This window comes from Petromyzon marinus, chromosome 14 (assembly GCF_048934315.1).
Source record: "Petromyzon marinus isolate PM22_M1 ecotype Great Lakes invasive population chromosome 14, UKy_Petmar_22M1.pri1.0, whole genome shotgun sequence".
In the NCBI taxonomy this organism is placed as follows: domain Eukaryota; kingdom Metazoa; phylum Chordata; class Hyperoartia; order Petromyzontiformes; family Petromyzontidae; genus Petromyzon; species Petromyzon marinus.
In genome coordinates, this window is record NC_133680.1 from 1,029,270 (window position 1) to 1,052,653 (window position 23,384).

At 53.6% G+C, this 23,384-nt stretch overlaps 1 protein-coding gene across 1 annotated transcript in view; it reads right to left on the bottom strand.

Annotated features, from left to right (window-relative positions):
* The window catches only part of RELN (reelin), a 52,468-nt gene extending 46,528 nt beyond the window's left edge, over positions 1-5,940 (bottom strand). The window contains exons 1-2 of the mRNA XM_076066974.1: positions 4,294-5,940; positions 251-370 (exon numbers count right to left, since the gene is read on the bottom strand). Coding sequence (XP_075923089.1) covers positions 251-370; positions 4,294-4,504 — 331 coding nt within the window. The 5' untranslated portion in view covers positions 4,505-5,940. The remainder of the gene's footprint in view (positions 1-250; positions 371-4,293) is intronic.
* Between the last annotated feature and the right edge of the window lie 17,444 nt (positions 5,941-23,384).

The window sequence follows — 23,384 nt, forward strand, 5'->3', positions numbered from 1 at the left end:
GTTTGTTGTGGTTGCACCCGATTCAAGAGCCGAATGGCTCACAGGGCTATACCAAAATAAATCAACTGAAAACTGAAAAACTGAGCCGTCAGGCTGTCGTGGGATTGAGTGGTACCCGTGCCCCGGGTCAAACTCGAGTTGCGCAGCCACAGCTCGAGCCAGACAACGAAGACAGTGACAATGAAAACCGCGCAGCGGAGAGATGTCGCAGGAATATTCGGGGGGGAGGAGGGGACGGTGGGGCACTCACCGACAGCAGAGAGCCCCCGTGAGCGGAACGCGTGGGGACCCACAGCGGGGCCAGGCCCCGGGCTCGTGTACAGGCCGGTCATGAGGAGGCCGTCAAAGCCGGCGCTGGTGCTCAGGGTCACTGCAGGAAGCGCGCGCACAAAGACAGAGGTCCCCCGTGTAGCCTTTAACAGAATTGTTGGGGCAAGGGCTGCGAGCGAGTAGCACCTGCGAAAGGCCGGCACGACGCACCTATGAGGGGGTGGGGCGTGGTTAGCGCTTCGCCCGGCCGCCTTTGTCTTCCCAATACCCATGTTTACAAAATTGCCGAGTCGACCTAACGGAGGGGCAGAAATGGTTCGGAATTTCGGGACACCGATGTTGGCCGTGGCTGGGAATCGAACTCGGGTCCCCGGGCTCGGGTTATAAATAAGCAGACAACAACGCCTCCTTTGCAAAGCTGTCCCTCCAGGTACAAAATGCTGTACACGTTCCATCAGCCACACGGCTGTGTGAGAGCACATCGATTCAGCAGCATCGGTTCAAGCGCAAGCAACCTCCGGAGCGGTTTCGACATTCGGTGTCTCATCTTTGTCTGGTAAGGACAGTCCGTGCTGCACGCGGCCGGGTCTTTCCCCCCCCCCAACCCCCGGCCTCCACTACTACACACAGATACACGAGTCGCTGGACTCGGTCCAAACACCCCCCACCCACACACCTTGTCCTGAGGTCAGTGAGAGGCTGAGTAGCTAAGAGAGAGATCCCCGTCTTGGCAGCGCTGTGCAGTGATTAACCACATTGGCAGCATTCCTCACACCTCCCCTTCCCATCACAACGCTGTTTGGTAGCGCAACCCTCCAACAACGTTCCAACGGTTTAACACGGAGTCGGCTTTCGCAACAAATATCATCTATAGTATAGGTTTTTTGGGTTAGATCGCGCAAATATACAAATGTGTCGTTAAACCGAGAGCAAACCCACAAATGTTGTGGTTTTGCTTTCCAACACACCGGTGTGCTGTACTCGTAACGCATTGGCGCGTTCTGTTTACGTGACAAGCCTTACTAATTGGCTGTGTCTGGTGGTGACGGATTTAACGACACATTTATATATTTACGCGATATAACCCAAAAAACGTTCCAAGAACACTCCAACAACGCTCCAAAAACGTTCCAAGAATTTTCCAACAACGTTCCAACATTGCTCCAACGCTCTGGGCTGCAGCTGCTAGGCAACCTGCTGCCTTGCTCCAGTCTTTCGAGTGACTCGGAAGAAAAATGCAGTGAGAACTTAATCCCTTCCTGAGCAGGGCCCTCCTGAAAAGGGGACCCGAGACTCAGTGGAGCCATCCTGGATTAACCCATTTAATATTTTGTAGCGGTGGCACAGTGGTTAGTTGTACCGCACAATAAACCCGGCAACCTCAGTGCAACTACCGGCCACGGCCAACACGAGCGGCGTGTGACGTCTGAAGCGGTCTCGGACCTCCACCCCGCTTCTCCAACCCGCACTGACCAGAGCGGCGAAGTATGGTCAAGCGACATCAACCGCCGTTCACCACTAAGCGGCAGTGACGTCACCACGGCGCTTGTGCCACGCTAGGTGCACTTTGGGGCCACGTGAAGTGTCGAAGGCTCGCTGGCAGGAGGAGGCCACGGAACAGATCCCAGGTGCCGTGGGTTGACCGACTGAGATGACCGGCAGATGCACCGCCTGTGCTGCCAATAATTCTGCACCATCCGGCGGTGGCTTGAGAAACGAAGCTGTGTATGTTTTACAGAATCGTTATGATTATTTACATAGCCGGCACGGGCACACACCTCGTCACAAAGAGGGACCCCCTCTCGTTACACAGAGGCGTGGGGTCAAGGGGTCACTTGTGGTCTCGAGCTAAACGTTAACCCACCCGCAGCCCCCCCCCCCCCCCCACACAGCCCCCCCCCCCACACAGCCCCCCACCCCCCCGCCCGTGTGTTTATTCTCCTCTGGGTCGATACGCGCCGCTCACATTCCCCGCGTGCGTTGTGTGCACCGCGGGGGGGTTCGTGGTGCTGGCCACAGCACCCGCTCCGTGTGTCGTGTCGGCCTTCACAGGTGCTGCCACTCGCTAACGACACTGGCTCCTCTCACTCTCGTGTGAGGCTATACGGGGGACCTTTGTCGTTCGTGTGAACTCACAGATGCGGTGGTGTAGCGGTCAGCACGCTTGTGCTAGCAACCCGGCGACCCCAGTTCGATTCCTGTGCACGGCCACCAACACCTTTCACAATAATCTGAACCGGTCCTGGGCCTCCCCTGTCGACGGGGCCTCAAATGAGTACCTGGTGCGATGTGTAAATATCGCCACGGGGGAGACAAAGGCGGCCGCGGGTGATTTTGCCCATCCAACCCCTCGCGTGCTGTTCTGCCCTTCATAGCACTTGCCCCTTACGCCCGTGCAGGCTACACGGGGGGTCTTTGTTTTGTTCGCGTGCACGCCCCAGGTCTGGTGTAATCAGCCGCGCGCTCAGAGCACGTAACGCTCTCAACACGAACTCCCAAAGTCATTCCCCTCTCTCGCTAACGACTCACTCGGGAGGCCCGCACGCACACAAGCTTCTTTCACTTCTCTCACTCGCGATCCGTCTGCCAAAAACTCGGCACGGACCTCTCCCAACATTCCCTGAGCGCAAAACTCTAACCCAGAGGCAGCACCACACTCGCAACAGCCTCACTCACCGCACATGCTCACCTCAAATTTGTGTTTTATAACGCTCACCCACAACTCGCTACCACCACCGATGTTGACACGGACCCCCAAAGCCCCTGCTTCGCTCACTAACTCACCCACCTGCTTCACCCACCCAGCCACTGCTTCACTAACTCAGCCCCTGCTTCACTAACTCACCCACCTGCTTCACCCACCCAGCCACTGCTTCACTAACTCAGCCCCTGCTTCACTAACCCAGCCCCTGCTTCACTCACTAACTCAGCCCCTGCTTCACTCACTAACTCAGCCCTTGTTTCACTCACTAACTCAGCCCCTGTTTCACTCACTAACTCAGCCCCTGCTTCACTCACCCAGCCCCTGCTTCACTCACTAACCCAGCCCCTGCTTCACTAACTCAGCCCCTGCTTCACTCACTAACTCAGCCCCTGCTTCGCTCACTAACTCACCCACCTGCTTCACCCACCCAGCCACTGCTTCACTAGCTCAGCCCCTGCTTCACTAACCCAGCCCCTGCTTCACTCACTAACTCAGCCCCTGCTTCACTCACTAACTCAGCCCCTGCTTCACTCACTCACCCAGCTCCTGCTTCACTCACTAACTCAGCCCCTGTTTCACTCACTAACTCAGCCCCTGCTTCACTCACCCAGCCCCTGCTTCACTCACTAACCCAGCCCCTGCTTCACTAACTCAGCCCCTGCTTCACTCACTAACTCAGCCCCTGCTTCACTCACTCACCCAGCCCCTGCTTCACTCACCCAGCCCCTGCTTCACTAACTCAGCCCCTGCTTCACTCACTAACTCAGCCCCTGTTTCACTCACTAACTCAGCCCCTGCTTCACTAACTCAGCCCCTGCTTCACTCACTAACTCAGCCCCTGTTTCACTCACTTACCCAGCCCCTGCTTCACTCACTAACTCAGCCCCTGCTTCACTCACTAACCCAGCCCCTGCTTCACTCACTAGCTCAGCCCCTGCTTCACTCACTAGCTCAGCCCCTGCTTCACTCACCCAGCCCCTGCTTCACTAACTCAGCCCCTGCTTCACTCACTAACTCAGCCCTTGCTTCACTCACTCACTCAGCCCCTGCTTCACTCACTCACTCAGCCCCTGCTTCACTCACTAACTCAGCCCCTGCTTCACTCACTCACTCAGCCCCTGCTTCACTCACTAGCTCAGCCCCTGCTTCACTCACTCACCCAGCCCCTGCTTCACTCACTCAGCCCCTGCTTCACTCACTAACTCAGCCCCTGCTTCACTCACTAACTCAGCCCCTGCTTCACTCACTAACTCAGCCCCTGCCTCACTCACTTACCCAGCTGCTGCTTCACTCACTCGCGCGGTCCCTGCTTCACTCACCTTGGTACTGCTGCCCCGGCTCGTACTGTGTTGGATTCCCCGCCACGTGCAGCGACATCAGCAGTTCCCCGGCGTCTCGGGCGCCCTCGGGTTCCCCGCCGTGCGAGCACATGAAGAAGTAGGGCGCCAACACAGGAGCCGGGGATTCGCTCTGCCTGGCGATCATCAGCAGGGCCACAGCCCCCAGCAGCCGGGCCCACGGGCCCCCCATGTGTCGGGGCACTCCCCGTCAGTCAGCCAGGCAAAGCCACGCACCCGCCTGCCTCCACCTCCACGGTAGCAGTGGATGGAGACTCGTCTCCCTCACTCGGTGGTCGTTCGTGAAGATGCCGAGGATAAGTTGGGGGTGTTGGGGGTGAGTGGCGGAGGCGGAGAGACTCGGGTGGTTGAGGAAGGTGGAGGTTCTCCGTGGAGAGTGTGGGGAGGGGGCGAGGATGACCAGTGTGAGCTTCACGCTACCGCTGCCCCTAAAATCTCAGCCAATAACAGAAACCTGCAGTTCTCTCTCTCGCTCCACACACACAAATACAGCAACAGGCAAACAGACACAAATATCCCCCGTGTAGCCTGAATATACTGTAGGGGCAAGTGTCGTTAGCAAACACTCATGAAGGCCGGTACACGAGGTACTCATTTGAGGCTGAGACGACCTAGGAGAGGCCCAGGATCGATTCAGATAATCGTCACTGGAGCTCACTATGAGGGGGAATCGAACTCGGGTTGTCGGGTTCGTAGCGCAGCGCTGAACCGGTTCGTAGCGCAGCGCTGAACCGTTGCGCCACCGCTCTCCAGACAGACAAAGATCCCCCGTGTAGCTTTAACAGACTGTTAAGGCAAGTGCTGGTAGCGAGCACCTATTAAATCCGGCACGGCACACGAGTGGGTGTGTGGCCAGCACCACGCCCGACCGCCTTTGTCTCCCCAGTGGCGATGTTTTTAAACACCGCACCAGTCACTCATTTGAGGCTGAGTCGACCTAGGGCAGGCCCAGTAGCGAGTTCACATAATCGTAACGGGTGTTGGCCGTGAGCGGGAATAGAACTAGTGTCTCCGGGTTCGTAGCGCAGCACGCGAACCGATAGACTACTGCTCCCTACGCACACAGACACGCACACACAGACAGACATGCACAGACAGACACGCACACAGATAGACATGCACACAGACAGACACGCACGTGTCGCCCTCACACGTGGAGTGGGCGGTGTGGGTTGGGATCCCTCTGGTCAACTGGATCATTGCCTGCCCCGCACTGCGCGCCCTGCCAGCCGCTGCACCGCGCGTGGGGCTCACGGGGCCAGGAGCGTTCACTCTCTCTGCTCCTCGCCCAGTCGCCCTGCCAGCCAGCACCCTGCACTCACCCTGTGCCCATCCTACAATGCTATACTCATCCACCCTTTCATCCATCCATCAATGCTATACTTATCCACTCACTCGCCCACTCACCTTTCCTGCCACAGGTAGGCACTCATTGCCACTATATGTATATATTGGGTGGGGACCTGGTTCCACAATAGAAACCTGGTGACTCCAACAACAACCAAAACTTTCACAAAACTATTTAAAAACTATTCTACTACAAGGTCAGGTTTCGAGTGGCAATGTCGTATACGAAATATAACGAAGCTAAGAAGGACGCGTCACGTGCAACATACCCAACCACTATTTCACTCACCCACCCAGCTCTCACTCACCCACCCAGCTCTCACTCACCACCCAGCTCTCACTCACCCACCCAGCTCTCACTCACCCACCCAGCTCTCACTCACCACCCAGCTCTCACTCACCACCCAGCTCTCACTCACCCACCCAGCTCTCACTCACCCACCCAGCTCTCACTCACCCACCAGCTCTCACTCACCCACCAGCTCTCACTCACCCACCCAGCGCTCACTCACCCACCCAGCTCTCACTCACCCACCCAGCTCTCACTCACCCACCCAGCTCTCACTCACCACCCAGCTCTCACTCACCTACCCAGCTCTCACTCACCCACCCAACTCTCACTCACCCACCCAGCTCTCACTCACCCACCCAGCTCTCACTCACCCACCCCGCTCTCACTCACCCACCCAGCTCTCACTCACCCACCCAGCTCTCACTCACCCACCCAGCTCTCACTCACCTACCCAGCTCTCACTCACCCAGCTCTCACTCACCCACCCAGCTCTCACTCACCACCCAGCTCTCATTCACCCACCCAGCTTTCACTTACCCAGCTCTCACTCACCCAGCTCTCACTCACCCAGCTCTCACTCATCCACCCAGCTCTCACTCATCCACCCAGCTCTCACTCACCCGCCCAGCTCTCACTCACCCAGCTCTCACTCACCCACTCAGCTCTCACTCACCACCCAGCTCTCACTCACCCAGCTCTCACTAACCCAGCTCTCACTAACCCAGCCCTCACTCACCACCCAGCTCTCACTCACCACCCAGCTCTCACTCACCCACCCAGCTCTCACTCACCCACCCAGCTCTCACTCACCCACTCAGCTCTCACTCACTCACCCAGCACTCACCACCCAGCGCTCACTCACCCACCCAGCTCTCACTCACCCCGCTCTCACTCACCCAGCTCTCACTCACCCACCCAGCTCTCACTAACCCACCCAGCTCTCACTCACCCAGCTGTCACTCACCCACTCAGCCCTCACTCACCCACCCAGCTCTCACTCACCTACCCAGCTCTCACTCACCCAGCTCTCACTCACCCAGCTCTCACTCACCCAGCTCTCACTCACCCATCCAGCTCTCACTCACCCACCCAGCTCTCACTCACCCACCCAGCTCTCACTCACCCACCCAGCTCTCACTCACTACACAGCTCTCACTTACTACACAGCTCTCACTCACCCACCCAGCTCTCACTCACCTACCCAGCTCTCACTCACCTACCCAGCTCTCACTCACCTACCCAGCTCTCACTCACCTACCCAGCTCTCAATCACCCACCTCTCACTCACCCACCCAGCTCTCACTCACCCACCCAGCTCTCACTCACCCACCCAGCTCTCACTCACCCACCCAGCTCTCACTCACCCACCCAGCTCTCACTCACCCACCCAGCTCTCACTCACCCACCCAGCTCTCACTCACCCACCCAGCTCTCACTCACCCACCCAGCTCTCACTCACCCACCCAGCTCTCACTCACCCACCCAGCTCTCACTCACCCACCCAGCTCTCACTCACCCACCCAGCTCTCACTCACCTACCCAGCTCTCACCCACCCAGCTCTCACTCACCCAGCTCTCACTCACCCAGCTCTCACTCACCCACCCAGCTCTCACTCACCCACCCAGCTCTCACTCACCCACCCAGCTCTCACTCACCCACCCAGCTCTCACTCACCCACCCAGCTCTCACTCACCCACCCAGCTCTCACTCACCCACCCAGCTCTCACTCACCCACCCAGCTCTCACTCACCCAGCTCTCACTCACCCAGCTCTCACTCACCCAGCTCTCACTCACCACCCAGCGCTCACTCACCCACCCAGCGCTCACTCACCCAGCTCTCACTCACCCAGCTCTCACTCACCTAACCAGCTCTCACTCACCAACACAGCTCTCACCCACCCAGCTCTCACTCACCCAGCTCTCAATCACCCAGCTCTCACTCACCCACCCAGCTCTCACTCACCCACCCAGCTCTCACTCACCCACCCAGCTCTCACTCACCCACCCAGCTCTCACTCACCCACCCAGCACTCACTCACCCACCCAGCTCTCACTCACTCACCCCGCTCTCACTCACCCACCCAGCTCTCACTCACCCACCCAGCTCTCACTCACCCATCCAGCTCTCACTCACCCACCCCGCTCTCACTCACTCACCCAGCTCTCACTCACCCAGCTCTCACTCACCACACAGCTCTCACTCACCACACAGCTCTCACTCACTCACCCAGCTCTCACTCACCTACCCAGCTCTCACTCACCCAGCTCTCACTCACCCACCCAGCTCTCACTCACCCACCCAGCTCTCACTCACCCACCCAGCACTCACTCACCCACCCAGCTCTCACTCACCCACCCAGCTCTCACTCACCCAGCTCTCACTCACCCAGCTCTCACTCACCACACAGCGCTCACTCACCCACACAGCTCTCACTCACCCACACAGCTCTCACTCACCCACACAGCTCTCACTCACCCACCCAGCTCTCACTCACCACACAGCTCTCACTCACCCACACAGCTCTCACTCACCACAAAGCTCTCACTCACCCACACAGCTCTCACTCACCCACCCAGCTCTCACTCACCATGCTCTCACTCACCATGCTCTCACCCACCCAAACCTGCACCTTCCTAGATTTAATTCTAGATTTAAAGCTTTCGTGACTGCAAGGATCCTTACTCTTTGGTTCTATTCGGTAAAGTCACGTGACTTTACCGAATAGAACCAAAGAGCATGAAACCTGCACCTACTCAGCCACCAGGCACGAACTCTTCCGTCCAGCTACCCCAACCACTCACCCCGCCACTCGCTCACTCGCCCAGCATCCGCTCACCCACTCGGCACTCACTCATCCCACCATCCCCCATTCTTGTTCTTGTTTGACTGTGGAACATTGCCCATCCCCACGTGTTTGCATTGTCCACGAGTAATTATTAACGGTCCCATCCAATAGAACGGCAACGTTACATCTGTACTGTCCATGTGGACACACACAAACGCGCACGCTTTTTTTTTTATTAATTAATGTAACAAAATGATCCAGGAAAGCAAGCAACACAAAGTCGATTTCAGGAGGGCCCTGCTACTGCATTCGGGTGTTTTTTAAATCAAGATTAATTAATGAAATTATTGACGAACAGGTTTATTATTATACCACGTGGGTTGAAAGCGGAAAACTCGGAGAAAACCCACGGCTTGCGCGAGGGGACAACACTCCATCCCCGTACAGACGGATACAGATGGAGATTAGTCCACATGCTGTATCGCCTTCTCCTGGCCAGGCAAGGGAGTTTCACAGCCCATCTGTGTGTGATGCACCAACCCTCGCTGCTGCCTCCACAGCGCTGGGTTACTGAACCGTGCCTCAATAGACGTCATCACTGTCATCGACAATCATTGCAGCGTGCACCCATCACTACAGGGATGCACTGAGTGCAGTGACGCAACAATTAATTGATTACTTAATTGATGAATCGATTCGATGTATTAATCGTTTAATATCGAGAGGGGAGGGACGGGGTGGAGGGGTTCGCATGGGGACGGGGGGAGGGGGAGGGGACGGGGGGAGGGGGAAGGGACGGGGGGAGGGGGGAGTGGGGAGGGACGGCGGGAGGGAGGAGGGGCCCACACAATATCAAGCTTATTGAACAGGGCCCTATATCATTAATAATAAATCAATGTATTTTCTCTGCGAGGCTCGATAAACGACAAATGTTTGGCGTCACGAGGGATCCCAAAGTGTCCCGCTCCTGCCCGCGCCTCGCCCCGTGCAGCCGCTCACGCCTCAGAACTTCTGCCACAGCTGCAAGGCAACAGTGACGGTACAGCGGCGAGCAACCAGGCATCTCGCTGAGATATTCCCCCCGGGGAAAATCAATTTCTCATCGCCGCGTTCTCCACCCGGAGTTTAGCGACCATCCCAATGAGAACATTTTTTAATTCTGGCAAAAATTTCCTTTCTTTATCAAGTGTATGATTTTTAAACTAGGGGCTTGCGTCACCAGTTGAGCTATTGCATATCGTAGACCGAATAAGGAGTACCCGGAGCGGATGAGCCAAAATAATCAGAGGTTTGCATCATACGGTATTTATATTCGAAAAAAAAAGTTTTGTTCGCTGGCTGGCTGCCTGGCGGGAGGGACGGACGGACGGTCACGTCCAAGGAGCGCGTGGGCTGCTGCTTGATCTGAGTTTGAACCGCGACCTCCTGCGGCACGCGACCCAAGCATCCACACGCCTCCCCGTCCCCGTTCCCTGGCATCGGGTGGAGCGGTCTTGGAGGAGTCGTCCCGGTCGCACAAAGGCAAAGATCCCCGTGTAAGCCTTACCGGACCGTTGGGGCAAGTTATGTCAGCGAGCAGCGCCCTTACACACTCACCCCCTCGTCCCCTCATCTACATGCCCCCTTACACACTCACCCCCTCTCATCTACATGCCCCCTTACACACTCACCCCCTCGTCCCCTCATCTACATGCCCCCTTACACACTCACCCCCTCGTCCCCTCATCTACATGCCCCCTTACACACTCACCCCCTCTCATCTACATGCCCCCTTACACACTCACCCCCTCGTCCCCTCATCTACATGCCCCCTTACACACTCACCCCCTCGTCCCCTCATCTACATGCCCCCTTACACACTCACCCCCTCTCATCTACATGCCCCCTTACACACTCACCCCCTCGTCCCCTCATCTACATGCCCCCTTACACACTCACCCCCTCGTCCCCTCATCTACATGCCCCCTTACACACTCACCCCCTCGTCCCCTCATCTACATGCCCCCTTACACACTCACCCCCTCGTCCTCTCATCTACATGCCCCCTTACACACTCACCCCTTGCCCCCCCCCCCCTATCAGCTCCTCATCCCATCAGCCTGTCTCATTCCATAAAGCCTCCACCTCCTCAACCCCTCATTAACCTCACCCTTTGATTCCCTCATCCTCTTTCCTTATCCCCTCGTTCCCACATCCTATCCTCACCTCCTCATATCTTGTCTTCACCTCCTCAATCCTTCATCTCTTTATCTCCTCGTCCCCATATCCCAACCCCACACCCCCAACTCTTCGCCGCCAGTGCAGGGTTTGCGTGTTGAGCAAACACAGGGGACACGGGGGGAGGGGCACGGGGGGGAGGGGCACGGGGGGGAGGGGGCACGGGGTGGGCGGGGCGAAACGGGGTGAGGGGGGGCGACACGGGGTGGTGGGGGGGGCGACACGGGGTGGTGGGGGGGGCGACACGGGGTGGTGGGGGGGGCGACACGGGGTGGTGGGGGGGGCGACACGGGGTGGTGGGGGGGCGATACGGGGTGGTGGGGGGGGCGACACGGGGTGGTGGGGGGGCGATACGGTGTAGAGGGGGCGACACGGGGTGGTGGGGGGGGCGACACGGGGTGGTGGGGGGGGCGACACGGGGTGGTGGGGGGGGCGACACGGGGTGGGGGCGCTGTAAACAACGACAAAGTTTTTGCATATCCTTTAACAGACTGTTGGGGCAAGTGCTCTCAGCGAGCAGCACCTATGAAGGCCGGCACGGCACACGAAGGGGTGGGTGGCCAACTCCACATCCGGCCGTCTTTGTCTCCCCAGTGCTGAAGTTTACCCACATCCACAAAATTACTCATTTAATGCTGAATCGATATATGGGAGGCACTGAACCGGTTCACAACATCGAACTCGCCACTGTCTGCCGTGGCTCAGAATCAAACTCAGGTGGCCAGGTTCGTAAGCACTGCGCCGCAGCTCCTCATACATACACGACACTCACCACACTCACCAACGCAGACTCAACAATTAACTCACCATTGTCTCGTATGCGTGTGTTTGTTTCCCTTCTGCCAGTCATGGCACCCGAGTCTGTCTCGTGACCTTTTTCCTACCAGCGAGGCCTTCGACACTTCACGTGGCCTCAAAGTGCACCTAGCCTGGCACAGGCGTCGTGGTGACGTCACCACCACCTGGTGACGAACGGCGGCTGTTGTTTGTTTACATGCATGACGGTCACGTCCGTTGTTTGGGTCCAGGCTGACACGTGCTTGGACCTGAGACACGTGTGTTAAAAGCCCTATTTATCTTATCTATGCAGGGTTATGAATGAATTAATGAAAGAATAGTGAATGAATACACGCATAACCGAATGTATTTATCAATGAGTAAGTGTATGAGTGAATTAAATTACTGAGTTAATGAAGTGTAATTATGAGGACTGAATGAGAACATGCATGTCAGATAATTAGTGAACGAGTTAGCCAATTAACGAATCAATTGGTGAATGAATAAAGGAACAAGTGAAATTGTTAAGTGAATGATTGAGCGACTGAGTTATTGAGAAAATGCGTGAACTGAATCGGCGAATGAATGAGCAAATGAATCAACGCGGAACTTTGTGAATGAGTCATTCAGTAACGTGGAGTTTCATTGCAGTCGGCGTGAGGTCAGCGTGTGATCGTCTTCTGAACGAGGGGAAACAGCAGCGTTAGCCCGGGGGGGGGTGGAGGCGGGAAGGGGGGGGGGGTTCGAAGGTTCGAAGGTTGGGGAGGGGGGCGATTGGGGGCCTCATTAATCACAGAGAGAAACCCGCAACCGGGGTTTTAACTCCCGGGTGATCCAAATCGACTCCCTCACTCTAGACCCCTCCTCGTTCGTGAGGCGCAAGTATTCCTCGCATCCCCCCGTGCACGCCGCTTGCCTCCCCATCTACCCCCTTACTCACTAGCCCCCCCCCCCTTTCCATCTTCAGTACCCCCTGCATCCCCTTTGCTTTTCCTATGCCCCCCTCCTCCCCCAATGCATCTCCCTTATTTCCTCTGGAATCCCCATGCATCCCCTGTGCATTCCCTACACGGCCCCTCACCTCCCCTCTTGCAACCCCGCATCTCCCCTATACCTCCTCCCACCTCTCCTATAGCTCCCACCCTCCTTGCATCCCCGTGGCCAGAACTCCCTTTAGTGCCAAACCCGACACCTCCACGACCCCGCGCTTGGCGCTGGAGTCTCCTCTATCGGTACTCGGCAGCCCCAGTCGCGGGCGCCCCGCGTCTTCCGGGAGAATTCGAACAGGAATTCGTGTATGGAAGCAATAAAGGCGTTATTAATGACGGGGAGAGCGCACGCAGGATAGAGAGAGAGGGGGAGCAAAGAGCGAGAGCAGAGAGCGAGCGTGCGTGCGGGGCGCGCACCCAGCTTTAACTCCCCGGCGTGCCATCTACGGCCACGTGTGGTTTACAGAGTCCGTCTTTTGAAACAATTTGGATTTATTGGCGGTGACGGTGTAGGGGGCAGTGCCCCCCCCCCACCCATACTTGACTTTTAGAAAGTTGGGGGAAACGGCCAGCAGCCACATGTTGTAGCCAATAAAGTCACATTCTTACTGGGTCCCCCACCACCACCACAATCACTCCCACGCGACTACAGCGGAACGCATCGACAACACGCGAGCCGAGCGAGCGGCCCAAAACAATTCAGTGCGTGAATGAGTGGAGCGAACGAACACATTGGGAGGTTGAGCGAATGGACGGATTTGTGGGCCAACCTCGCTGGTGAAATGGTTGGTGACGAGTCGATTAGTGAATACGTTTGTAAATTAATCCTATTGCACATCTGTGAAAAATAGCTCATCGGATTCCTCCAGTCTAAACGATTCTGATTCTGGATCGGTGCCTTGGCACAAGCATGGCTATTGGAACCGAAACTCAGCATATTCATCAATTACGCTGTGGGCCCTAAAAGGTAGAAAATAATAGACGTTGCGGAAAATGTCCCTTTTTGTTTTCTATGAAGACCCATCGCTTTAAACGTCATTAACCAATGTGTAGGCAACACTGTTGTAGAATCAACACTGGTGGGCAGTGACTGCGCCCTCGAGTTTGATCGTGGGAGTGGTGACCGAACAGAGGACACACAGCGACCCCTAGCGACCCCAGCGCGAGAATGAATCCGTGTTCTCCTCGGTCGCGCAAAGCGAAGTATGCCTGTAAAGTGTAAAGGATTATTTTGTAACACGGATTATTCTGTTTAGCCAGTGTACCGGCTATTTTGCATGGGAGATCCGTGATGCGTGAGTATAGAAACAACGACTTCGATATTGCAGAGAATGAGTACAGGGTCCTTAAAGAACATTGCACTTTATTATATACTAGCTGTACTACCCGGCTTCGCTCGGGACTTGGATCCACCACGCACAGCCGCCTTTGTCGACGTTCACACACCACAGCAGTTACTCGTTTGAGGCTGAGTCGACCTAGGGGAGGCCCAGGAGCGGTTGAAATAATCGTCACCGGTGGTGGCCGTGAGCGGAAATCGAACTCGGGCCGCCGGGTTCGTAGCGCGGCGCGCTAACCACTACACTACAATGCGTTACGCTTCCACATGCGCGGGTCACGTGACAGATTTGACGTCACAGCTCACTTGCCGTGCAAAAAATATATTATTGAGCTCCCCCCTCCCCAAAAAAAAAACAAGTGTATTTTTTAAAATAATTTTTGCATGGTGTACAGTCTGGAAAGTACCCACATGGCAAATTTCAAGTTTGTTGCATGTCGGGAAGTACGCTAAACATTTTGAACAGACACACATATTCACAGCTTTGCCTTTTATATATATGGAGATCGCCTTTTGCCCGTCCAAGGACGGGTGTATTGCAGTAAATCTGAAACTTGCAAGCGAAAAGCAGACTGCGACGTGATATTTATTGCATTAATGCGTGTGCAATTTGTAAAGGCGTGGTGACACAGACCTATTTCATTTTAAAGTGAAAATCCCTTGTTCATCTTATTATTAGGTCTTTAGGGTGTTTTTTTACATATCTACGTGACTTTACTGAAAGACCCAAGAATATGAATTCCTGCAGTCACGAAAGCTTTAAGTCAAGAGTTAACCCTTGTTCATCGTGACGTCCTTTTTACTTTGATGTCTCAACAGCGTCACGGAGATCGCGTGACGTGATGAGGGTTCTGCCCTTGTAGTGAGGGTTGTGAGTTGACGCCGAGGGGGGAGGAGGCGCCTCGCCCCCCCCCCCAGGTGGAGTGACGTCAGCCGCTAATTTTTATGATTGGTGGAGGGGGTGTCCATTCGGAGGACGTCACCTCATGATTATTAATGAGGGGAGCTGTTCGATGTGGAGTGACGTCACCTGCTCATGATTATTAATGCTTCGTGTAGTGACGTCACCTGCTCATAATTATTAATGAGGGGGGTCCATGTGGAGGACGTAACCTGTTCATGATTTCTAGATTTGAAGCTTTCGTGACTGCAAGGATCCATACTCTTTGGTTCTATTCGGTAAAGTCACGTAGGTAAAAAATAAAATAATAAAAAATAAAAATCACGACGTCCCGGCCACAACACAAGTGGCCTTCATCAGGTGGGACAGGACTGTCAAGAGGACAGCGTTGGAGTGAGAACAGCCAAGCCCAGGTCGCGTCCTTTAAGCTGTGTGGGAGGAAACAAAGGCGCCTTGACAAAGGAATTAGCATAACAATGAGCATGATGTACGTAGGAGGTACATGATGGACCATGATGGACCAGGCGCGGGGGGGACCATAATGGACCAGGCGCGGGGGGAGGGGAGTTTACATAATGTTGGTGTGAAGGGAAATAAGCAGCTGTGAAAGTTTGGGATATCACTACTTGAAAAAATATACTGTACCATTGAAAATTAGTTTAATGTTTGGTTTGATTTAGAACATCTTTCCGATGATTGCTTAATTTGAAACCATCCTCTCGGTTGAAATTGTGTCTGTGTTTGTAAATCTGAATTGCCTCGTGGACAAATCTCTGATAAAAACCCGTGGGTTTGCAGAGAACCTTGGTATCGGAGAAAACTATATCGTGATCACCCATAGCGTTGTAAGTGATCAGCTACGGCAGAATAATTCGTTCTTCCGTGTTTCAAATCTGATTTGTGCTCGCGAATTCGGTCAGAGACATGTCGTTTCGTCTCCCCGATATAGCAATCACCACAGGTGCAGCTCAATTTGTAAACCCCGGGGTACTGTAAGTCAGGAATGACATCCTTCACGGATGGGATCAGGTCACGGATTTTGTGTACTGTATTGAACCGGATCTTTTTAGTAACGCCTGCTATATATGGTAGTGTGATGGTTTTGATCGGAGTGTCAAGTGGTTGTTTCTGTATAGAGGGAGAAACGGCTTGGCGGATGGTATGGTCAGAGTATCCGTTCCTCTTGAGGGCCAGATGAACATGTTTTAATTCACTGGTCAGGTGGTGTTGGTCCTAAATGCAATGAGCCCTGTGGTATAACGTTTTGATGAATTATTTTGGGTCGGGTGGTGGTGGGAATAAGGTTTCAAGTAGGAATCTGTGTGGGTGGGTTTCCTGTAGACCAGTGGTTCTTAACCTGGGTTCGATCGAACCCCAGGGGTTCGGTGAGTCGATCTCAGGGGTTCGGCAGAGCCCCCGCCACGGAGGTCCGGACACACTTGAATTATTGTGTAAATTTGTGATGACACACACGGCCCGCTTGGCCATCACTGGCTGCAGATGATCATGCTACACTGCTTGGCCAATCAGCGCTGCGGGGAATTTAGTGCGTACTCAGTAGTCAACGTGTGACTGTTGTCGTACGTCGTGTGATTTCTTTAATATTTTATCCATACTATGTCGGGCAAAAGAAGAAAGTGGTCGGACGAATATGTACAACATGGATTCTCATGTATCACGGAACGTGATGGGAGTGAGCGTCCTATCTGCATGATTTGCAACGCCAAGTTGAGCAACTCTAGTCTTGCACCGGCAAAACTAAAGGAACACTTCTTGAAGCTGCATGGAGACGGGGAATACAAGAACACAACACTTGCTGAATTCAGGGTGAAGAGAGCCAGATTCGATGAAAGGGCCACTCTGCCTGCTCTTGGATTTGTACCTGTTAACAAACCGATCCTGACAGCATCGTACGAAGTTGCTTACCTGATCGCAAAGCAGGGCAAGCCACACACCATTGGTGAAACACTTGTGAAACCAGCTGCATTAAAGATGGCGAATCTGATACTCGGAACAGCGGCCGAAGGTAAATTATCCCAAATTCCCCTTTCAAATGACACCGTCAGTGACAGAATAGAAGACATGAGTAAAGACATCTTGGCTCAAGTAGTCGCGGATCTGATTTCAAGCCCGGCAAAATTCAGCCTTCAACTCGACGAAACCACAGACGTTTCTGATCTAAGCCAGCTTGCTGTTTTTGTACGCTATGTGAAAGACGACATGATAAAAGAAGAGTTTTTATTTTGTAAGCCTCTTACAACAACAACGAAGGCAGCCGATGTGAAGAAGCTTGTGGATGACTTCTTCAGAGACAACAATCTTTCATGGGATATGGTTTCTGCAGTTTGTACGGACGGAGCTCCAGTCATGCTGGGAAGAAAGTCTGGTTTTGGTGCGCTAGAAAGGCCGATGCACCACACATCATTGTGACGCATTGTATTCTGCACAGGCATGCGTTGGCAACAAAAACCTTACCTCCAAAAATGGCAGAAGTATTAAAAACTGTGGTGGAATGTGTGAACTATGTGCGAAAAAGTGCTCTGAGGCACCGCATCTTCAGTGAGCTGTGTAAAGAAATGGGCTCTGAATTTGAGGTACTTCTGCTCCATTCTAATATTCGGTGGTTATCCCGGGGACAGGTGCTGAATCGTGTTTTTGCCATGCGTGTGGAATTAGCCCTGTTTTTGCAAGAGCACCAACACTGCCATGCAGATTGCTTAAAAAATCCTGAGTTCATTCTCATTTTAGCGTACATGGCTGATATATTCGCAGCTCTCAATCATCTCAATCAGCAGATGCAGGGTGGTGGAGTCAATATCATGGAAGCGGAAGAACACCTGAAGGCTTTTCAAAAAAAGCTACCGTTATGGAAACGACGAACAGAGAACAAAAACTTCGCAAACTTCCCGCTTCTGGACGACTGTGCAAGTAAGATCGAAGATGTGTCTGGAATTGGAGATATTTCTGTATCCACGGAACTGAAGCAAACAATTGCCACGCACTTAGATGAGCTTGCAAAGTCTCTCGACGGATATTTCCCTACAAGAGAGTCATATCCAGCATGGGTGAGACAGCCGTTCACGTTTGCTGTTGAAACAGCAGATGTCAATGATGAATTCCTCGACGAAATTATTGAAATTCAGCAGAGCCAGGTTCAACAGCAACTCTTCAGAACAACGCTCTCAACGTTTTGGTGTCGACAAATGAACAAGTATCCAGTTATTGCTAAGAAAGCCCTGGATTTTTTTTATACGATTTGTTACAACATATCTTTGTGAGCAATCCTTTTCGAGGATGCTGGACATAAAAACGAAGAAAAGGAACAGACTTTGCTGTGAAAATGACATGAGAGTGGCACTTGCCAAGGTGAAGCCACGCATATCTGAACTGATCTCTCAAAGGCAACAGCAGAAGTCACATTGATTTCCAGGTATGTAATTTGTTGTGAGTTTATGCATTGTGTTGGTTTTATTCTTTGAACAAGGTAATGTTCATGCACGGCTCATTTTGTGTACCAGTAAAAAACATATCTATGTCTTGAATTTGAAAAAAATCACATTTTATTTTTCACTAAAGAGGGGTTCGGTGAATGCGCATATGAAACTGGTGGGGTTCGGTACCTCCAACAAGGTTAAGAACCACTGCTGTAGACAGAATGAGCCATCAGGTCTCCTCTCATGCAGAACATCCAAGAATGGCAGCTTGCCAGCTTTCTCCACTTCCATGGTGAATTTGATGGCGGGGTGTCTGGAATTGATGTGGTCTAGGAAAAGGTTCACAGCTGGGAGGCCATGTGGCCAAATGACGAAAGTGTTGTCTACATATCTGTTCATGATTATTAATGAGGGAGGCTGGTCGACGTGGAGTGACGTCACGAGCGTTGCACACATTATTGGCTGATTATAGTAGTAATAATAATGGCGGGGGTGTCCATTTGGAGGACGTCAACAGCTCATGATTATTAATGAGGGGGGCTGTTCGATGTCGAGTGGCGTCTCGAGCGTTAAGGACAGACATTCCTGGGTGATTATAGTAGGTATAAACAATCTCAACACATTCATCAATAGCGCTGCTGTAAAATTAAACGTGTGCAATGAGTATATGTTTAAGGCCACAGTGTTATTGAATGTCTAGTTTTTTGGTGTATTGGTCCTGCCTACGCAGAAGTATATCCCCGAATGTTTAATTACTCCACGTGTTTACACAGGAAAGCGTTACCGAGTCTCGTGACTCGTTTACAAAAGGGTCCTGTCACGTATTGGCAGTAGCGGTGGAGGGCGAGTATTGCTATATATGTATTAAAATTGAGTAATGAGCGGTTAATATTTAAAATCTGAACCAGGCCGTGGACCCACACTGGCCTGAAACTAAACTATATATATTTTTTTTATTTTACCAGGTAAGGCCCACTCAGCTACATCTCTTTTTCAGAAGCGACCTGGCCACAAATGCTAGCCCAATGAAGTGACTTACCATATGGAAAAATACAGCAGCCAAATACTGTACTCTAAAAGCACGTTTATAAATTTGCTTTCGCCACTTAAACTTCCACCGTGAAGCAGACGGTCCCTGTAATTTACAGTTAACACCCCCGCAGTATGAGTCAGGTTGGCCGCTGAAATGCAACCGCGAACCGTTCACAACAAGCGGTGAAGGCGCTACCCCTGGGCCATGTCACGGTCCTGAATGCGTCACGCCCAACTGCGTCCACCGGGGGGTAATGCTGGCATCCTCGCCAGGATGCGACGGATTGAAAACAAATCCCACACAAGTATATCAGAGATCGTACCTTCCAGACCCACACCATCTCACCACACTGTCCCTAAATTTCGATTTAAAGCTTTCGTGACTGCAGGGATTCATATTCTTGGTTCTTTCGGTAAAGCCACGTATAAGGGAAATACTAAAATAATCAAAATAAAACAAAATTCTCACTGTCCCTGTTCACCAAACCACACCTACCTACCACACCACATCACACTCACCACACGTGTTCACAATACCATACCTGTCCACCACACCAAACAACACCTGTTTACCAAACAGTTACGAGTGGCTAGTTAGGTAGGGCCAGTACCGGTAGACTAATACGGGTAGCGAGTTGGTTAAGTTTCGAACTATTAGTAATGGCTAGTGGGTCAGTGGGAGGGAAAGTTCTAGTGCCTGGCGATTGTTTCGGGGCAAGGCGAGTATGTGGTTGGCTCGTTGTCTGCACCCACAACCAGCTTGTCTCTTGTTGCGAGGAGGGGTTTGCGGCTTTGCTTGCCCGCTGGTCGATCCACGCTCACAGCGCCACCTCGCGACTCGGTCGCAACTCCGCGTGCGTGGCGCCAGAGGGCGCTGCACTTTCATGCAAGGATGCCCGCTCGGGTACTGTAGTAGTACTGTGTGTACTGTGTACTACAAGTCGTTACAAACTGAGCCAAGGCCTTCGACAGTGTGGCGCACAGCTGTCAACCCATACGGTTTACCCCATATTCTTTTATAGGGAAATTGAGTTTTCAGGTCAATACGGCGTGCAGCCGTTTCAATACGGGCAACGCAATTTTTTTGTCTATTTTTGTTTCTCCCTTGTGATGGGACTTTGTAGGATGGACGTTGAGATTTATAAGGGCACGGGGTGACCAATAAGGTCTGAATTGGTCTGTAATAAGGTAGTGACTGCTTAGGGGTTGACAGGTATGGTGGCGTGGGGGCCTGTCGGAAATCATGGATGTTTTTGGCAGTCCATAAACGGTAATGAACATCGCACGACAATTCTATGACGGGATGCGTGCCAGGGATCTGAAGACTCCCGTCATTCAGATCCCTTCCCAGTCACCGATGGAGTCAGGGCTTCACTTCTTCGGCCGCCACATTCTCCGGCCAGGAGGAAGTGACTCGAGACTGTCTTTGTAGATGAATGTAGGTTCCAACTTAGAAGCGCAGTTCAACTATGGACCGTGTTTCCATTGCATTCGATAACGTCGGTGCCATCAAGAAGACAGGTCATGCACCAGCCTGCCCCAGGGAAGCAGTGCGTAGAACCATCACTGTGACATCCACTAGACATGTGAAAGAGAGCTTCATAGCTCATCGGATTCCTCCAGCATACATATTCTGACTGTGAAGGGGCATCTCATCGCTGACGCTTTGTTTCCTTATTTGGCAGCCAACCTCCCCAGAGCCACGCACGTGGATGTATGAACTTCTTTCGCAACGTACGCAGCGGATGACGAGGCGAGTGCCGGAATCGCCAAGGCTAGCAGCGTAGCCTTTTACAGCCTGGGGCCAACAATGCCGCAGCCAAAGGACGTCATTAGCTTTTGAACCAAGTTCACAGTCTACAGAGATGTCGCCGTCCGACGGCCTACCCTACTGCATGCCTCCGACACTTGGGACAGTACACGCCCGCCGTGCCGAGAGGCCGAATCATCATGATCACGGTGTGCTCGGGGAGGCGCTGCCTCGAGATCAAATGGCATTGAAGAGATCAAGACAGAGGTCCTCGCCACGGCAGACTCGCAAAGCATTCGCACTGGTGGGGAAAGGCACAGATCTGGTAGGGCTGGACATGTAGCCAGGAGGCCTGACAATCACCTCACAAAGACGCGTTCTCAGGTGAGGTGTGGAATGGAACGCGCCAGGGCCGCCCATAGGGAGGTACGGAGTCACCCGACGCCTTCCAACTCCACCGTGACATCGAAGCGCGAGGGACCCCCCTCAAATCGCGGGGCCCGGGGCGGTCGCCACGATTCCCCGTGCCCAAGGGACGGTTCTGGAAAGCACTTTCATGGTGGTCAAGGCGAATGCTTCCAAGGTCACCCTTTAAAGCCTCCCCCTCAAGTCCCGAGACATGGGAGCGCCTTGCAATGGGACTGCTCCACCTGACGCAGTCTCCTGCACACAAGGGCGCTTGCCACACGAGCGGAGTACGATGGAGCCTAAGTGAGGTCCGCAAATCAAGATTGGAAAATTATTCCCTCACGGTCTCAGATCGTATTTGGGACGTGCGGCAGCCGGTTCTTTCGCGCCCGGATTGGCCTCACCACCTCCGGACTCGCCACCACCACCACCACCCGAACCCTGGGTCCCGTCACGGTGCTCATCGACGAGATTGGACTGTTTACAACTGCGTACATCAGTCTACGCACAACACCGCGTGTGTGGCCTACATTGGTGCTCGCTAACAGCACTTGCCTCAAAAAACCTGTCAAGGCTATGTATAGAGGGGATCTTTGTTTAAAACACCGTGCGTGCTGTGTCACGGATTCAGCACTCGCCCCGCTCCATCTTCACTTTAGCGCAGAGCGGCCATCTTTAATGACGTGATTCTTATACAACAGTAAACATTGACGTTGCGAGCACGAATTAACGGCGGCGAGCGATAATAGCCACATCGACGACGATTTATTTATTTTTACGAGCGAAAACAAATAAAATTAAACAATAAATAAAAATGTTGTACCAAAGTAATGGGCCAACGGGCTGCGTCTTTCGCCTCACACCGACATGGGTAATGGCGGCGGCAACACCGCCGCGCTCTCTCCGTCTCTCTCCATTCTTCTTCTCCCCATCTCTCTCATTTCCCACTCTACATCGCCGCTCTCCGTGGTCGCTGCCCGCGCCGCCTCTTCTACGATGTCGCCGTCCCCGTCATCTCTCTCCTCCTCTCCCAGAGTCCCTCCCCACTGTCGCCCCATCTCTCACACCAACACCGTCTCTGTCCCCTTCTCTCTCATACCTCGCCGTGTCCCCGCGTCTCTCTTCCTTTGCCCGCCTCTCTTGCACTCACCATGCCTCTTCTCCGTCCCCTCTTTTCTTAATCTCTGTCTGTGTCATCATTTTTGCTCTCCCTCACGTAACTCATCGCCCTTTCTATTCTGTAAGTGCCGACTCTTGGCTCACCATTCCAATCTACTCACGTCTCTCTCCCATATCTCGCTAGCCTTTCCTCGACTATCTCTTCCCTCTCCATTACTCTCCCAATCTCTTCTAACGCACCCCTTCTCTCTACCCATGTCTCCCCCCCTCTCCCTACCCCCCTCTTTCTACCACCTCTTTACACCCTCCTCTCTCTACCATCTCCTTCACTCTCCCCACTCTACCATGTTCACCACCCCCCCCGTCTCTCCCCACCCCCCTCCCACCTCTCCCCACCCCCCTCTCCTCACCCCCCCTCTCTCCCCACCCCCCCTCTCCCCCTCCTCTCTCCCCACCCCCCCTCTCCCCCTCCTCTCTCCCCACCCCCCTCCTCTCCCCCCACCCCCCTCTCTCCCCCCCCTCTCTCCCCCCCCCTCTCTCTACCATCTCCTTCACTCTCCCCACCCCCCCCCTCTCTCTCCCCCCACCCCCCCTCTCTCTTCCCACCCCCCCTCTCTCTCCCCACCCCCCTCTCTCTCCCCACCCCCCCTTTCTCTACC